Genomic DNA, 14,329 nt, shown 5'->3' with positions numbered 1-14,329 from the left:
ATGGGTTCTACTAAATGTATCACCCACACATTCCTAAAACAAGAAGTCATTCTACTCTAGCAATTTTAATAAACTATTTTAAAAAAGGAAGAGGCTGCAGATGAGACTTTTCTGGACCGTTCTTCCAGCCAGCAAAAGGTGTTTGCATGGGCGGGAATCTCTACTTTATGCACGGTCTCTGTTCTACTCGCCTTGTGCATTTCTCCTTCTGTGCATGGGCGGGATTCTCTACTTTATGCACGGTCTCTGTTCTACTCGCCTTGTGCATTTCTCCTTCTGTGCATGGGCGGGATTCTCTACTTTATGCACGGTCTCTGTTCTACTCGCCTTGTGCATTTCTCCTTCTGTGCATGGGCGGGATTCTCTACTTTATGCACGGTCTCTGTTCTACTCGCCTTGTGCATTTCTCCTTCTGTGCATGGGCGGGATTCTCTACTTTATGCACGGTCTCTGTTCTACTCGCCTTGTGCATTTCTTCTTCTGTGCATGGGCGGGATTCTCTACTTTATGCACGGTCTCTGTTCTACTCGCCTTGTGCATTTCTTCTTCTGTGCATGGGCGGGATTCTCTACTTTATGCACGGTCTCTGTTCTACTCGCCTTGTGCATTTCTTCTTCTGTGCATGGGCGGGAATCTCTACTTTATGCACGGTCTCTGTTCTACTCGCCTTGTGCATTTCTTCTTCTGTGCATGGGCGGGATTCTCTACTTTATGCACGGTCTCTGTTCTACTCGCCTTGTGCATTTCTTCTGTGCATGGGCGGGATTCTCTACTTTATGCACGGTCTCTGTTCTACTCGCCTTGTGCATTTCTCTGCCAAGCATGAATAATAATTGTTCAATGAACTTCAATGCATCAGCGCAATTCCCCCTGGCGCATCTTGCCTTTTCTGTTTCTTTACCGATAAAACATTGTACATGTTAATGCAACAGTAAGTACCAAATCATAGTGCATGTAACCTTCATTTTCCCCCACGATGAAATTGGTTGAGGGTACTGTGTATCTGTCTCCATCCGTCCTTTAGTCACACGCGATATCTCGGACACCATTGGCACCATACTTAGGTGAATGCTGCGTCTTGCCACAGAGAGCAGCCGTTTACAAAATTACACTGATTGGCAAGATGGTGGTGCTATAACAAGTGAAAATACAATTAAAAAGTCAGTCCGTTTTGACTTAGTCATGAAATTTGGTACATAGGTCCCTCTCACAAGGAACAAATAAGAATTGTGAGAAATGTGTCAAAGGCTACTCTTCTGGTACTGAAAAAATGATTTGCACAAAACTTTGTGGCGTCTATGGACAAAGGTCTCAACGCAATATTTTCCAGACTCGTACCTAAAACAACATAGCTGCTATTGACCAAGAAACATTCATGCAGGTGTGGTCTGGCACATACGCATAAAAATCAGTCAAGAATATTTGTATTGGTACACATTGCAAACACTCAAGACTCGACATATGTAAGAGCATTCATATCGACCACATGGTGGCACTATAACTGGCACATGTTTATCTCTTGATCTATTTGACTGAGTGCTGAAATCTGGCACACATGCTCAGGGATGTGTGTCTAGCTAACCCATGCGATATCTCGGACACCACTGGCACGCATTTCGACGAAACTTGGGGGAATGGTGCTTCTTGTCATAGAGATCTGGCATTTTATAAAATTACACTGATTGGCCCAAGGGAGGTGCTGCATCATTCATGGGGGACATGTTTACTGTGGCCTTTTTTCTTCAGTGATTCACCCAGCAGTCATAGGAGACAGAACTTACTTACAAAACTGTCCCCAAGCTCTTTCTCTCTCACAAGACTGATTGTAATAATAATAATAATAATAAGTAATTGCTTATACACTGCATTCGGAAAGTATTCAGACACCTTGACTTTTTCCATATTTTGTTAAGTTAGCCTTATTCAAACATTTGTCCCCCCCCTCAATCTACACACAATACCCCATAACGACAAAACAAAAACAGGTTTGAAATTTCTGCAAATATATATTTATTTTTTTATCACATTTTACATAAGTATTCATATGCTTTACTCAGTACTTTGTTGAAGAACCTTTGGCAGCGATTACAGCCATGAGTCTTCTTGGGTATGATGCTACAAGCTTTGCACACATGGATTTGGGGAGTTTCTCCCATTCCTCTCTGCAGATTCTCATGCTCTTTCAGGGTGGATGGGGAGCTTTGCTGCACAGCTATTTTCAGGTCTCTCCTGAGATGTTCGGATTGAAGTTCGTGCTCTGGCTGAGCCACTCAGACATTCAGAGACTTGTCCCGGCTGTGTGCCATCTGCTAGCCCCAGCCTGCTAGCTGTCTGAATCGCCGCGTCTCCAGCTCGCCTAGCTACTCACTGGACCCTATGATCTCTCAGCTACACATGCCTCTCCCTAATGTCAATATGCCTCGTCTATTGCTGTTTTGGTTAGTGATTTGTCTTATTTCACTGTAGCGCCTCCAGCCTGGCTCAATATTCCTTAGATGGCCCTTTTGTTCCACCCCCCACACATGCAGTGACCTCACCCGGCTTAATTGGTGCCTCCAGAGACAAAACCTCTCTCATCGTCACTCAATGTCTTGGTTTACCTCCACTGTACTCTCATCCTACCATACCAGTCTGTACATTATGCCTTGAATCTATTCTTCCACGCCCAGAAATCTGCTCCTTTTACTCTGTTCTGAACGCACTAGCTGACCAGTTCTTATAGCCATTAGCCGTACCCTTATCCTTCTGTTCCTCTGATGTAGAAGTTAACCCAGGCCCTGCAGCCCCCAGCATCACTCCCATTCCCCAGGCGCTCTCATTTGTTGACAGCTGTAACCGTAAAAAAAGCCTCATCCCCAAGTTTGTTTTATTCACTGCTTTAGCACACTTCGCCAACCCGGACGTCTTAGCAGTGTCTGAATCCTGGCTTAGGAAGGCCACCAAAAATCCAGAAATTTCCATCCCTAACTAACAGTTTCCAGTTTCCAACAATAAGACAGAACTGCCAAAGGGGGTGGGGTTAGCCTTCAGAGTTCTGTCATACTATCCAGGTCTGTGCCCAAACAATTAGAGCTTCTACTTTTAAAAATACACCTTTCCAGAAACAAGACTCGCCATTGCGGCTTGTTATAGACCCCCTTCAGCCTCCAGTCAGTTAGGAAAGGAAAGGCTAGCTTTTTCAAACAAATTTGCTTCCTGTAGCACCAACTCCAAAAGGTTTTGAGGCACTAAAGTCCAGAGAATAAGAGCACCTCCTCCCAGCTGCCCACTGCACTGAGGATAGGAAACACTGTCACCACCGATAATTTCAATAAGCATTTTTCTATGGCTGGCCATGCTTTCCACTCGGCTACCCCTACCCCAGCCAATATCTCAGCTCCCACCCCCGCCTCTCCTTCACCCAAATCCAGATAGCTGATGTTCTGAAAGAGCTGCAAAGTCTGGATCCCTACAAATCAGCTGGGCGAGACAATCTGGACCCTCCCTTTCTAAACCTCTGATTACTAGCCTATTCAACCTCTTTCATATCATCGGAGATCCCCAAAGATTGGAAAGCTGCCGCAGTCATCCCCCTCTTCAAAAGGGGTAGACACTAGACCCAAACTGTTATAGATCTATAACCATCCTGCCCTTCTAAAATCTTAGAAAGCCAAGTTATCAAACAGATCACCGATCATTTCAAATCCCACTATACCTTCTCCACTATGCAATCTGGCTTCCGAGCACCTCAGCCACACTCAAGGTCCTAAACGATATAACCGCCATCGATAAGACAATACTGTACAGCAGTCTTCATCGACCTGGCCAAGGCTTGACTGTCAACCACCACATCCTCATCGACAGTCTCAACAGCCGTGGCTTCTCAAATGACTGCCTCGCCTGGTTCACCATCTACTTCTCAGACAGAGTTCAGTGTGTCAAATCGGAGGGCCTGTTGTCCGGACCTCTGGCAGTCTATGGGAGTGCCACAGGGTTCAATTCTGAGTCTTTTCTCTGTATATATCAAAGATGTTGCTCTTGCTTCTGGTGATTCTCTGATCCACCTCTATGCAGATGACACCATTCTGTATACTTCTGGCCCTTCTTTGGACACTGTGCTAACAAACCTCCAAACGAGCTTCAACGCCATAACACTCCTTTCGTGGACTCCAACTGCTTTTAAATGCTAGTAAAACAAAGTGCATTCTCTTCAACCGATTGCTGCCCGCACCCTCCCGCCAGACTAGCATCACTACTCTGGACGGTTCTGACCTAGAATGTGGACAACTACATACCTAGGTGTGTGGTTAGACTGTAAACTCTCCTTCCAGACTCACATTAAGCATCTCCAATCTAAAATCAAATCTAGAATCGGGTTCTTATTTTGCAACAACATCCTTCACTCATGCTGCCAAACATACCCTCGTTAACTGACTATCCTACCAATACTTGACTTCGATGTCATTTACAAAATAGCCTCCAATACTCTACTCAGCAAATTGGATGCAGTCTGTCACAGTGCCATCCGTTGTCACGAAAGCCCCATATACTACCCACCACTGCGACCTGTATGCTCTCGTTGGCTGGCCCTCACGACATATGTCGCCAAACCCACTGGCTGCAGGTCATTTAAGTCTTTCCTAGGTAAAGCCCCGCCTTATCTTAGCTCACTGGTCACCATAGCAACACCCACCCGTAGCACGCGCTCCAGCAGGTATATTTCACGCCTTTCCTTCCAGTTCTCTGCTGGCAATGACTGGAACGAACTGCAAAAATCACTGAAGCGAGAGTCTTATCTCCCTCTCTAACTTTAATAAGCATCAGCTGTCAGAGCAGCTTACCAATCACTGTACCTGTACACAGCCAATCTGTAAATAGCACACCCAACTACCTCATCCCCACATTACTTACCATTTTGCTCTTTTGTACCCCAGTATCTCTACTTGCACATCTATCACTCCAGTGTTAATGCTAAATTGTAATTATTTCGCCTATTTATTGCCTTCCTACTCTTCTACATTTGCACAAACTGTATATAGATTCTTTTTTTCTTCTGTGTTGACTGTACAAATGTTTTTGTCACACTGCTTTGCTTTATCTTGGCCAGGTCGCAGTTGTAAATGATAACTTGTTCTCAACTGGCCTACCTGGTTAAAAAAAAAAAAAAGTAAAATAAAGTAGTTGTCCTTTTGGAAGGTGAACCTTCACCCCAGTCTGAGGTCATGGGCGCTCTGGAGCAGGTTTTCATCAAGGATCTCTGCACGTTCATCTTTCCCTCGATCCTGACTAGTCTGCCAGTCCCTGCCGCTGAAAAGCAACCCCACAGCATTATGCTTCCACCACGCTTCACCGTAGGGTTTCTTCCAGACATGACGCTTGGCATTCAGGCCAGAGTTCATTCTTGGTTTCATCAGACAAGAGAATCTGGTTTCTCAGCCTTAATCCTTTAGGTGCCTTTTGGCAAAATCCAAGCTGGCTGTCATGTGCCTTTTACTGAGGAGTGGCTTCCATCTGGCCACTCTACCATAAAGGCCTGAGTGGTGGAAGGCTGCAGAGATGGTTATCCTTCTGGAAGGTTCTCCTAATTTCTTCGACTTAATGGCTTGGTTTATGCTCTGACAAATGTGGGACCTTATATAGACAGGTGTGTGTGCCTTTCCAAATCATGTCCAATCAATTGAATTTACCACAGGTCAAATTATAGAAACGTCTCAAGGATGATCAATGGAAACAGGATGCAACGGCGCTCAATTTTGAGTCTCATAGCAAAGGGTCTGAATACTTGTGTAAATAAGGTGTTTATTTTTAAAATAGTTGCTAAAATTTCTAAACATATTTCCACTTCGCCATTCTAGGGTTTTGTGTAAATTGAGAACCAGTTTTTAATCATTTTAGAATAAGGCTGTAATGTAACAATGTGTAAAAAGTCAAGGGGTTTGAATACTTTCCAAATGCACTATGTATAGATAGCAATAGTAATGGCGTATTTTTGTAGGCACTAATGCCACCATGGCTCGTTGGTCAAAGCCTATGGGGAATTTCATTTCTGTAGGGTTTTTGGATAAAACTGTCGTAAACACAGGTCACATTTTTTCTATGAGAATCTTCATCAGGTAATGTAACATTGTGAATTTTTAAGCATTTGTCATTTTTTTTAAAAGCACTGAGGCTTCATAATTCATAAAGGTCATGTTAACTGACTTCTCATAGAATACATCTCCTAAACCGATGTTAACCTCAGACCTTATTTCTGTGTTTATTCGGATAGGAATGGCCAAACGAACCAGAAGTAACTCACTTACGCTTTTAGGACTACAAGCTGGCGAGCTCTATAGAGCACATGTATACAGTTGCCTTGTTTTAACTGCGGACACGCAAAGTATTTTACAGCAAGGTATTGTTTATGTGCTTTACGGTGAATACTCTGTCCATGTGCTTATGTACATTTCTCCACTAGTTATTTAGCTCTAACTATGTTAATATGGAGACATAATTGCTAGCTTGTATGCTAAGACTGGCTTCGTTGTCATGCTGAAGGCTATTAGGCCTGTTTCTATAAGTCTGCTCCTTTGTGGACCTTTTTAGTCGCGGTTTTCCTTTGTAAATCAATGGTGCATTTATAACCATCATTGGTTATAAATTATTCCAATAGCAGTTTGTTACTTCATTGTAATGTTGTTTATTACTATATCCTGATCGTATTTGAATTACTTATCATTGCCCTCTTCATTCTGTAATTTCAGACAACCACACACACACACCTCCCTGTGAATTGCCATTAAAAACACCATAACGGCTATCATCTTACTTACCAAAGAATGAGGTCAGGTTTCGTATGACAAGCAACATTTTAGTGAACGTACACAATCCCTTTATCCATCCGATAACATTAAGGTGCAGTTTCTCTGAAGAATTAAGAGTGAAGAACCGTATGTAGCAATAACCAACAACAAAAGAGTTAGCTTCCATTTGTTCAAGTATACGGTTGGTGCTCCAAAATGACTATGGCATCATTCTGTCAAATGGCAGATGAACATTGAGGTTTACACTAGGATTAGCTTTCCAAATCCTAGTGGGGAAATTACAAAACTGACCCAAGATCAGCATCTCGGGGCAACTTCACAATAACAATGTAATACATTTAAGGAAAAATACCACTCAAGCTATTTTCGTTCGTATTTGTTTCATTAGTTCACTGTTGACATGGTCCCAAAATGTTTTACGTCAGCAATTGAGTTTAAGATATAGAACTCTCAAAGTATGATGCGATAAGAAGACATACAAATTATTTTAAAACTTGATTGCTTGACATGCAAAACATTATTGGACCGTATCGACAGTGGACTAATGAAACAAACGTTAAAATAGTTTGAGTGGCATTTCCCTTTAAGAACCAGGGAACAAATGAACTCCCCCCAAATATCCACAAGGGGCCAAGACAATTCAAAAGGCCTAACAGTCACAAATTGCTTCCCTGCTTTTACACGTCAAATAATTCCATCCAGATTCCCCCTCAAAAAGATGACTGAATACAGGACATGATTTGTGCATTTTCCCCAGAATAATATGAACTATATAGAACGTAGTGTTCAAACAGAAGGGGGAGAATAGGAGGGAGGGGAACGCGTTTAAGGGAATCATTCAGTAACATTTGTCAGTCAAATGCTTCACTCTCTGGGGAATTATGCTACAGAAAGTCTGACCACATGATTATCTATTGACAACTCTCCCACAGACTTCTTGCCATTGCACTGTTCTACTTTGACGCAACCTACGCAAACATTATTTATAATCAACTTATTAAATTGGGTTGCTTTCTATGTTCTACATATGAATTGCATTTAAACCAAAAAATTAAATATGAGTGTATTTTACACTGAGAAGAACAGTGCTTAAATTGTTCAAACTACAATGGAAACCCCAAAATAAATCAACCTAAAAAGGAGGAAATAACAAAAGATTAGTTATCAGAACAGTACATGTGAACAAGGCTGTGCAAGGCTAGCTCAGTCCTACTGAACTACCAAAAAAATATATAATTAAATCAACATAAAATAACCTAAAACATTTCTGCACCATCATGTTGAAGGAGGATAGTTCCGAGGTGAAAGTCAATGCCCTTAATAAAAAGTCAGAATGATTAGCATGTTTGTGGAGGGAGCAAAACTAATGTACATTTCCAAAGAAGCAATCTAAATGGACATCAAAATCCCACTGAAAGAAGAGAACGTGCAGTTAAAGTAGAAAGACAAAGACATTAGCTTGAATTCCCCAGAGACTGCTCCCTGTGCAAACCAGACCATGACAGTTGGATGCCGTCTCCTGCATCTCTCTGAACTGTACACAATGTATACAAAAGGCTTGTGCCGGGTCGTAATCATCAGGGCATTCATCGGAAAACAAAAATTAGTCCCACCTCCCTGTTTCTGTCCATTTTCTTCCGTTTGGTGACTAATGAACACAACCCAGCTTCATTGAGGGACAGACCAACCAAGTAGTGGCATAACTACATGAAGAACTGTCCTGCCACATTGGCCACGCCCAGGACAATGAGGAGGCTGTGGAAGATGGCCGAGGGCCAGCTGAGCTCCCCTCTACGCTTCTGGGAGATCATGTGGACTAGAGAGGGGAAGACAAAGACCAGGGCCAGGCCACACGTCGCCCCTGAGTACCTGGGAGGAGAAACAGAGAGAACAGATCTATATGGACTGAGCAAAAGATGGTGAATTCAAAGAGGGGGTGTTACTTTACTGTGAGACTGGGCTAAACATGTGTGAAAATAAAATGTTATATAGTGTCAAATCGTGCATTAATGTCAATGGGGAAATTTGAAGGATAATTTCAATGCATTTTTATTTTCCATTTGCAAGGAATACCTTTATCTACAAACATCATAATCTCTCATTTAACTATCTCAGCAGCCATCTTACCTTATAATGGAGCCAATGTTGGGGTAATACTTCGCCATGCAGACACCAGTGCCAACGATGAAAATGTTCAGAGTGAAAACGTGGAAGAAACTAGGGGATAAAGAGATTAAGAATTGTAACATTTTGTAGAAAGCTCGTTTTAACCATCAAAAGCTTCAACACACACAAGACTGGGCCCCCTTCCAATGAGGGGTACATTAGCTGGGGTAAAAACTGCAACTAACATCACCTTTTCACACTAGAACTGACATAGGCCAATGCCCCATGCCAATAGATGTTGTAATTAAAATAAATCTGCGATTTTGAAAGCAATGTCCTCCTTTCACTGACTTTTCCTATATATCGTTTTATTTTACATTGTGTTATAAAAATTCTGACAGCTGAGCAAAGTATTTAGAGCCTATTTACATTTATTTTCCCCCTCACACCTCTTCCTATCTTAAGGGGTAGGAATGTGCATCTTTAAACACATTAATTTACCATTCTAAATTCAAATCTGCTGCTGATGAGCTCACGAGGTGGGCCTCTCTGAACTGGAGCTGAATGTGTCTGTCTAAATGATGCATGTACAGGCGCGGCCAAAAGTTTTAAGAACGACACAAATAAGCATTTTCAAAGTCTGCTGCCTCAGTTTGTATGATAGCAATTTGCATATACTCCAGAATGTTATGAAGAGTGATCAGATGAATTGCAATTAATTACAAACATCCCCCTTTGCCATGCAAATGAACAGAATCCCCCCAAAAACATGTCCACTGCATTTCAGCCCTGCCACAAAAGGACCAGCTTACATCATGTCAGTGTTTCTCTCGTTAACACAGGTGTGAGTGTTGACGAGGACAAGGCTGGAGATCACTGTCATGCTGATTGAGTTTGAATAACAGACTGGAAGCTTCAAAAAGGAGGGTGGTGCTTGGAATCATTGTTCTTCCTCTGTCAACCATGTTTACCTGCACGGAAACACGTGCAGTCATCATTACTTTGCACAAAAAGGGCTTCATATTGCTGCCAGTAAGATTGCACCTAAATCAACCATTTATCAGATCATCAAGAACTTTAAGGAGAGCAGTTCAATTGTTGTGAAGAAGTCTTCAGGGCGCCCAAGAAAGTCCAGCAAGCACCAGGACCGTCTCCTAAAGTTGATTCAGCTGCGGGATCGGGGCACCACCAGTACAGAGCTTGCTCAGGAATGGCAGCAGGCAGGTAGGTGTAAGTGCATCTGCATGCACAGTGAGGCGAAGACATTTGGAGGATGGCCTGGTGTCAAGAAGGGCAGCAAAGAAGCCACTTCTCTCCAGGAAAAACATCAGGGACAGACTGATATTCTGCAAAAGGTACGGGGATTGGACTGCTGAGGACTGGGGCAAAGTCATTTTCTCTGATGAATCCCCTTTCCGATTGTTTGGGGCATCTGGAAAAAAGCGTGTCTGGAGAAGACAAGGCAGCTAACGAGGCAGCTAAGGTGACGACTCCAGAAAATGCTGAAAGTCCACCCAGACATCAGTAAATTAAACACTGTTTCACACTCAACAGTTTTCCATGTGTATCAAGAATGGTCCACCACCCAACTTGACCCAACTGTGGGAAAAATTGGAGTCAACATGTGCCAGCAACCCTGTCGAACGCTTTCAACACCTTGTAGAGTCCATGTCCCGATGAATTGAGGCTGTTCTGAGGGCAAGGAAGGGTGCAACTCAATATTAGGAAGGTGTTCTCGAATGTTTTTCACCATTTGGAAGTTCAGTGAGCTTATTTTTTCTCCTCCTGCTTTGGCCATGCAGTCAGTCCGCTTCGCAAAATGATTGCGGTCTTCGTTATGACATAAAATTAAAATAAATAAAACATGTTTTTAAACTTGAACCTGTATATCTAAAAATGACCATAAAATACTGATTGTTTAAAGCAAAACTATTACTGATGGTGAACCTGAAGAAGCAAAATAAAAATCTACTGTAAGCCAGTTCAGCAGGAATAGCCAGATGAGTGGTCTCCGGTAACTTAATTTTATTATGGTAAAACACAATTTTCAACAGCACATAGATAATAACCTATAGCAAATTACATAGGCTTTATTAGTTGAGTGACAACCTAATATCCCACAAGCCATTTTAGCATTTGAAAGCTGAAGGTGTTGTGCAGAAGTTTAAGATCAGAACAGGCCGTTGGTCAGCATGAAGCTGGGCACAGTGCAGCAGTTTGACTAGGCTACTGACATTACCTCAGTCTGGTCAGCATGAAGCTGGGCACAGTGCAGCAGTTTGACTAGGCTACTGATATTACCTGGGGTTGTTCAGCATGAAGCTGGGCACAGTGCAGCAGTTTGACTAGGCTACTGATATTACCTCAGTCTGGTCAGCATGAAGCTGGGCACAGTGCAGCAGTTTGACTAGGCCACTGATATTACCTGGGGTTGTTCAGCATGAAGCTGGGCACAGTGCAGCAGTTTGACTAGGCTACTGATATTACCTCAGTCTGGTCAGCATGAAGCTGGGCACAGTGCAGCAGTTTGCCTAGGCTACTGATATTACCTCAGTCTGGTCAGCATGAAGCTGGGCACAGTGCAGCAGTTTGACTAGGCTACTGATATTACCTCAGTCTGGTCAGCATGAAGCTGGGCACAGTGCAGCAGTTTGACTAGGCTACTGATATTACCTGGGGTTGTTCAGCATGAAGCTGGGCACAGTGCAGCAGTTTGACTAGGCTACTGATATTACCTCAGTCTGGTCAGCATGAAGCTGGGCACAGTGCAGCAGTTTGACTAGGCTACTGATATTACCTCAGTCTGGTCAGCATGAAGCTGGGCACAGTGCAGCAGTTTGACTAGGCTACTGATATTACCTCAGTCTGGTCAGCATGAAGCTGGGCACAGTGCAGCAGTTTGACTAGGCTACTGATATTACCTGGGGTTGTTCAGCATGAAGCTGGGCACAGTGCAGCAGTTTGACTAGGCTACTGATATTACCTCAGTCTGGTCAGCATGAAGCTGGGCACAGTGCAGCAGTTTGACTAGGCTACTGATATTACCTGGGGTTGTTCAGCATGAAGCTGGGCACAGTGCAGCAGTTTGACTAGGCCACTGATATTACCTGGGGTTGTTCAGCATGAAGCTGGGCACAGTGCAGCAGTTTGACTAGGCTACTGATATTACCTGGGGTTGTTCAGTCTGGGCACAGTCAGCATGAAGATATTACTGGGCACAGTGGGCACAGTGCAGTTTGACTAGGCCACTGATATTACCTGGGGTTGTTCAGCATGAAGCTGGGCACAGTGCAGCAGTTTGACTAGGCCACTGATATTACCTGGGGTTGGTCAGCATGAAGCTGGGCACAGTGCAGCAGTTTGACTAGGCTACTGATATTACCTCAGTCTGGTCAGCATGAAGCTGGGCACAGTGCAGCAGTTTGACTAGGCTACTGATATTACCTCAGTCTGGTCAGCATGAAGCTGGGCACAGTGCAGCAGTTTGACTAGGCCACTGATATTACCTGGGGTTGTTCAGCATGAAGCTGGGCACAGTGCAGCAGTTTGACTAGGCTACTGATATTACCTGGGGTTGTTCAGCATGAAGCTGGGCACAGTGCAGCAGTTTGACTAGGCTACTGATATTACCTGGGGTTGATCAGCATGAAGCTGGGCACAGTGCAGCAGTTTGACTAGGCCACTGATATTACCTGGGGTTGTTCAGCATGAAGCTGGGCACAGTGCAGCAGTTTGACTAGGCCACTGATATTACCTGGGGTTGATCAGCATGAAGCTGGGCACAGTGCAGCCGTTTGACTAGGCTACTGATATTACCTGGGGTTGTTCAGCATGAAGCTGGGCACAGTGCAGCCGTTTGACTAGGCTACTGATATTACCTGGGGTTGATCAGCATGAAGCTGGGCACAGTGCAGCAGTTTGACTAGGCTACTGATATTACCTGGGGTTGTTCAGCATGAAGCTGGGCACAGTGCAGCAGTTTGACTAGGCTACTGATATTACCTGGGGTTGTTCAGCACAAAATTACTTGTAGATCAATGACTGAACACAGTTACATGCTTAGTTCAAGACGTCACAGAAGATAGGAAAATACCTTTTAAGGTAATATCAGCAAAAAACATTAGTGAATTGGCGATTCATAACGTTTGAATAGATTTTCTGACCGATGCAGTCATATATTAAAAATCAGGCATATTGATGAACCATTACATCCCTATTAAGGTGCCAAGACAAAACGGGCAGCTGGGTGCTGGTACCCAGACGCGAATGTCTCTCTCCTCGCTGAATGAATGCTGTCAATAGATGAATGGCTGATAGAAACTGGTAATTGTGCACATGGCTTTACAATTACATTTTAATTAACTTAATGATGAAGATGATTGAATTTAGAACAGCGTAATAATGATGAAGGATATTGAACAAAGAAAGCAACTACTACTGCCAACAGCGTGTCGTCGTCCCCCTATGATACATCCATAGGTGAGGACGTATGCTAGCAAGCCATCAATGTGAATAATATCTAGCAAGCAAAGTGAGAGTAGGGAAAGAAGAACCGCTGATGAGCATTCTGACCACAAACATGTCTGCCTGCTGAGGACAATAAACAGACACCTCTCCGTGCGCTGCTACTAATCTGCAGCTGTTTTGTTCTATAAACCTGCAGGGACATTGGTATTTTGTCAACATCTACATCAGCACAATAAAACCCTTCAGTTTTTTTCTGCTCATGAGCACCAACTGTCAGTTTACGGATACGATCACCAACTGTCAGTTTACGGATACGATCACCAACTGTCAGTTTACGGATACGATCACCAACTGTCAGTTTACGGATACGATCACCAACTGTCAGTTTACGGATACGATCACCAACTGTCAGTTTACGGATACGATCACCAACTGTCAGTTTACGGATACGATCACCAACTGTCAGTTTACGGATACGATCACCAACTGTCAGTTTACGGATACGATCACCAACTGTCAGTTTACGGATACGATCACCAACTGTCAGTTTACGGATACGATCACCAACTGTCAGTTTACGGATACGATCACCAACTGTCAGTTTACGGATACGATCACCAACTGTCAGTTTACAGATACGATCACCAACTGTCAGTTTACGGATACGATCACCAACTGTCAGTTTACGGATACGATCACGAGTATAGCCAGGATGTCACACCTCTAATAACAAAACAGTATGTTCACCTGATTCGTAGGCTAAAGGACACTGCAGCCGACAGCCGGATCTTTAACAGGTGCATGGAGGCTGAGAAGCCTAGCAGTTCTGGTGTTAAAACAATACGTGTTCCTTGAGAATGGTGTACAGTTTTTTGAATTCTCTAGAGTTTCTAAACTCCGGTTCCAGGGTTGAGTCATCTAGGGTTTCTCGTCCACTGTGGGACTAGGCTAGGGCCAGTGGGGGCAGTTGTTAC

At 43.5% G+C, this 14,329-nt stretch overlaps 1 protein-coding gene and 1 long non-coding RNA gene across 19 annotated transcripts in view; both read right to left on the bottom strand.

The window, feature by feature from the left end:
- Positions 1-6,634: 6,634 nt before the first annotated feature.
- slc38a9 (solute carrier family 38 member 9) overlaps positions 6,635-14,329 on the bottom strand; it is a 28,280-nt gene continuing 20,585 nt past the window's right edge. For both annotated transcript variants that reach the window (XM_052525150.1, XM_052525151.1), the window contains exons 14-15: positions 8,910-8,999; positions 6,635-8,651 (exon numbers count right to left, since the gene is read on the bottom strand). In XM_052525150.1, the coding sequence (XP_052381110.1) occupies positions 8,486-8,651; positions 8,910-8,999 (256 nt within the window). In that variant the 3' untranslated portion in view covers positions 6,635-8,485. The remainder of the gene's footprint in view (positions 8,652-8,909; positions 9,000-14,329) is intronic.
- On the bottom strand, positions 9,007-14,319 carry LOC127931731 (uncharacterized). 17 transcript variants are annotated; one of them, XR_008142756.1, is made up of 4 exons: positions 12,767-14,319; positions 12,147-12,704; positions 11,438-12,057; positions 9,007-11,375 (listed from the first exon to the last, which is right to left on the bottom strand). It is a non-coding gene; the product is annotated as an uncharacterized LOC127931731 (long non-coding RNA). The 17 variants fall into 17 exon arrangements; XR_008142759.1 differs by lacking the exon at positions 12,767-14,319 and having other exon boundaries at positions 9,007-11,251; positions 11,314-11,375; positions 12,147-12,707; XR_008142762.1 differs by lacking the exon at positions 12,767-14,319 and having other exon boundaries at positions 11,438-11,809; positions 11,872-12,057; positions 12,147-12,707.

This window comes from Oncorhynchus keta, chromosome 9 (assembly GCF_023373465.1).
Source record: "Oncorhynchus keta strain PuntledgeMale-10-30-2019 chromosome 9, Oket_V2, whole genome shotgun sequence".
In the NCBI taxonomy this organism is placed as follows: domain Eukaryota; kingdom Metazoa; phylum Chordata; class Actinopteri; order Salmoniformes; family Salmonidae; genus Oncorhynchus; species Oncorhynchus keta.
This window is presented reverse-complemented; position numbering and strand designations above follow the sequence as displayed.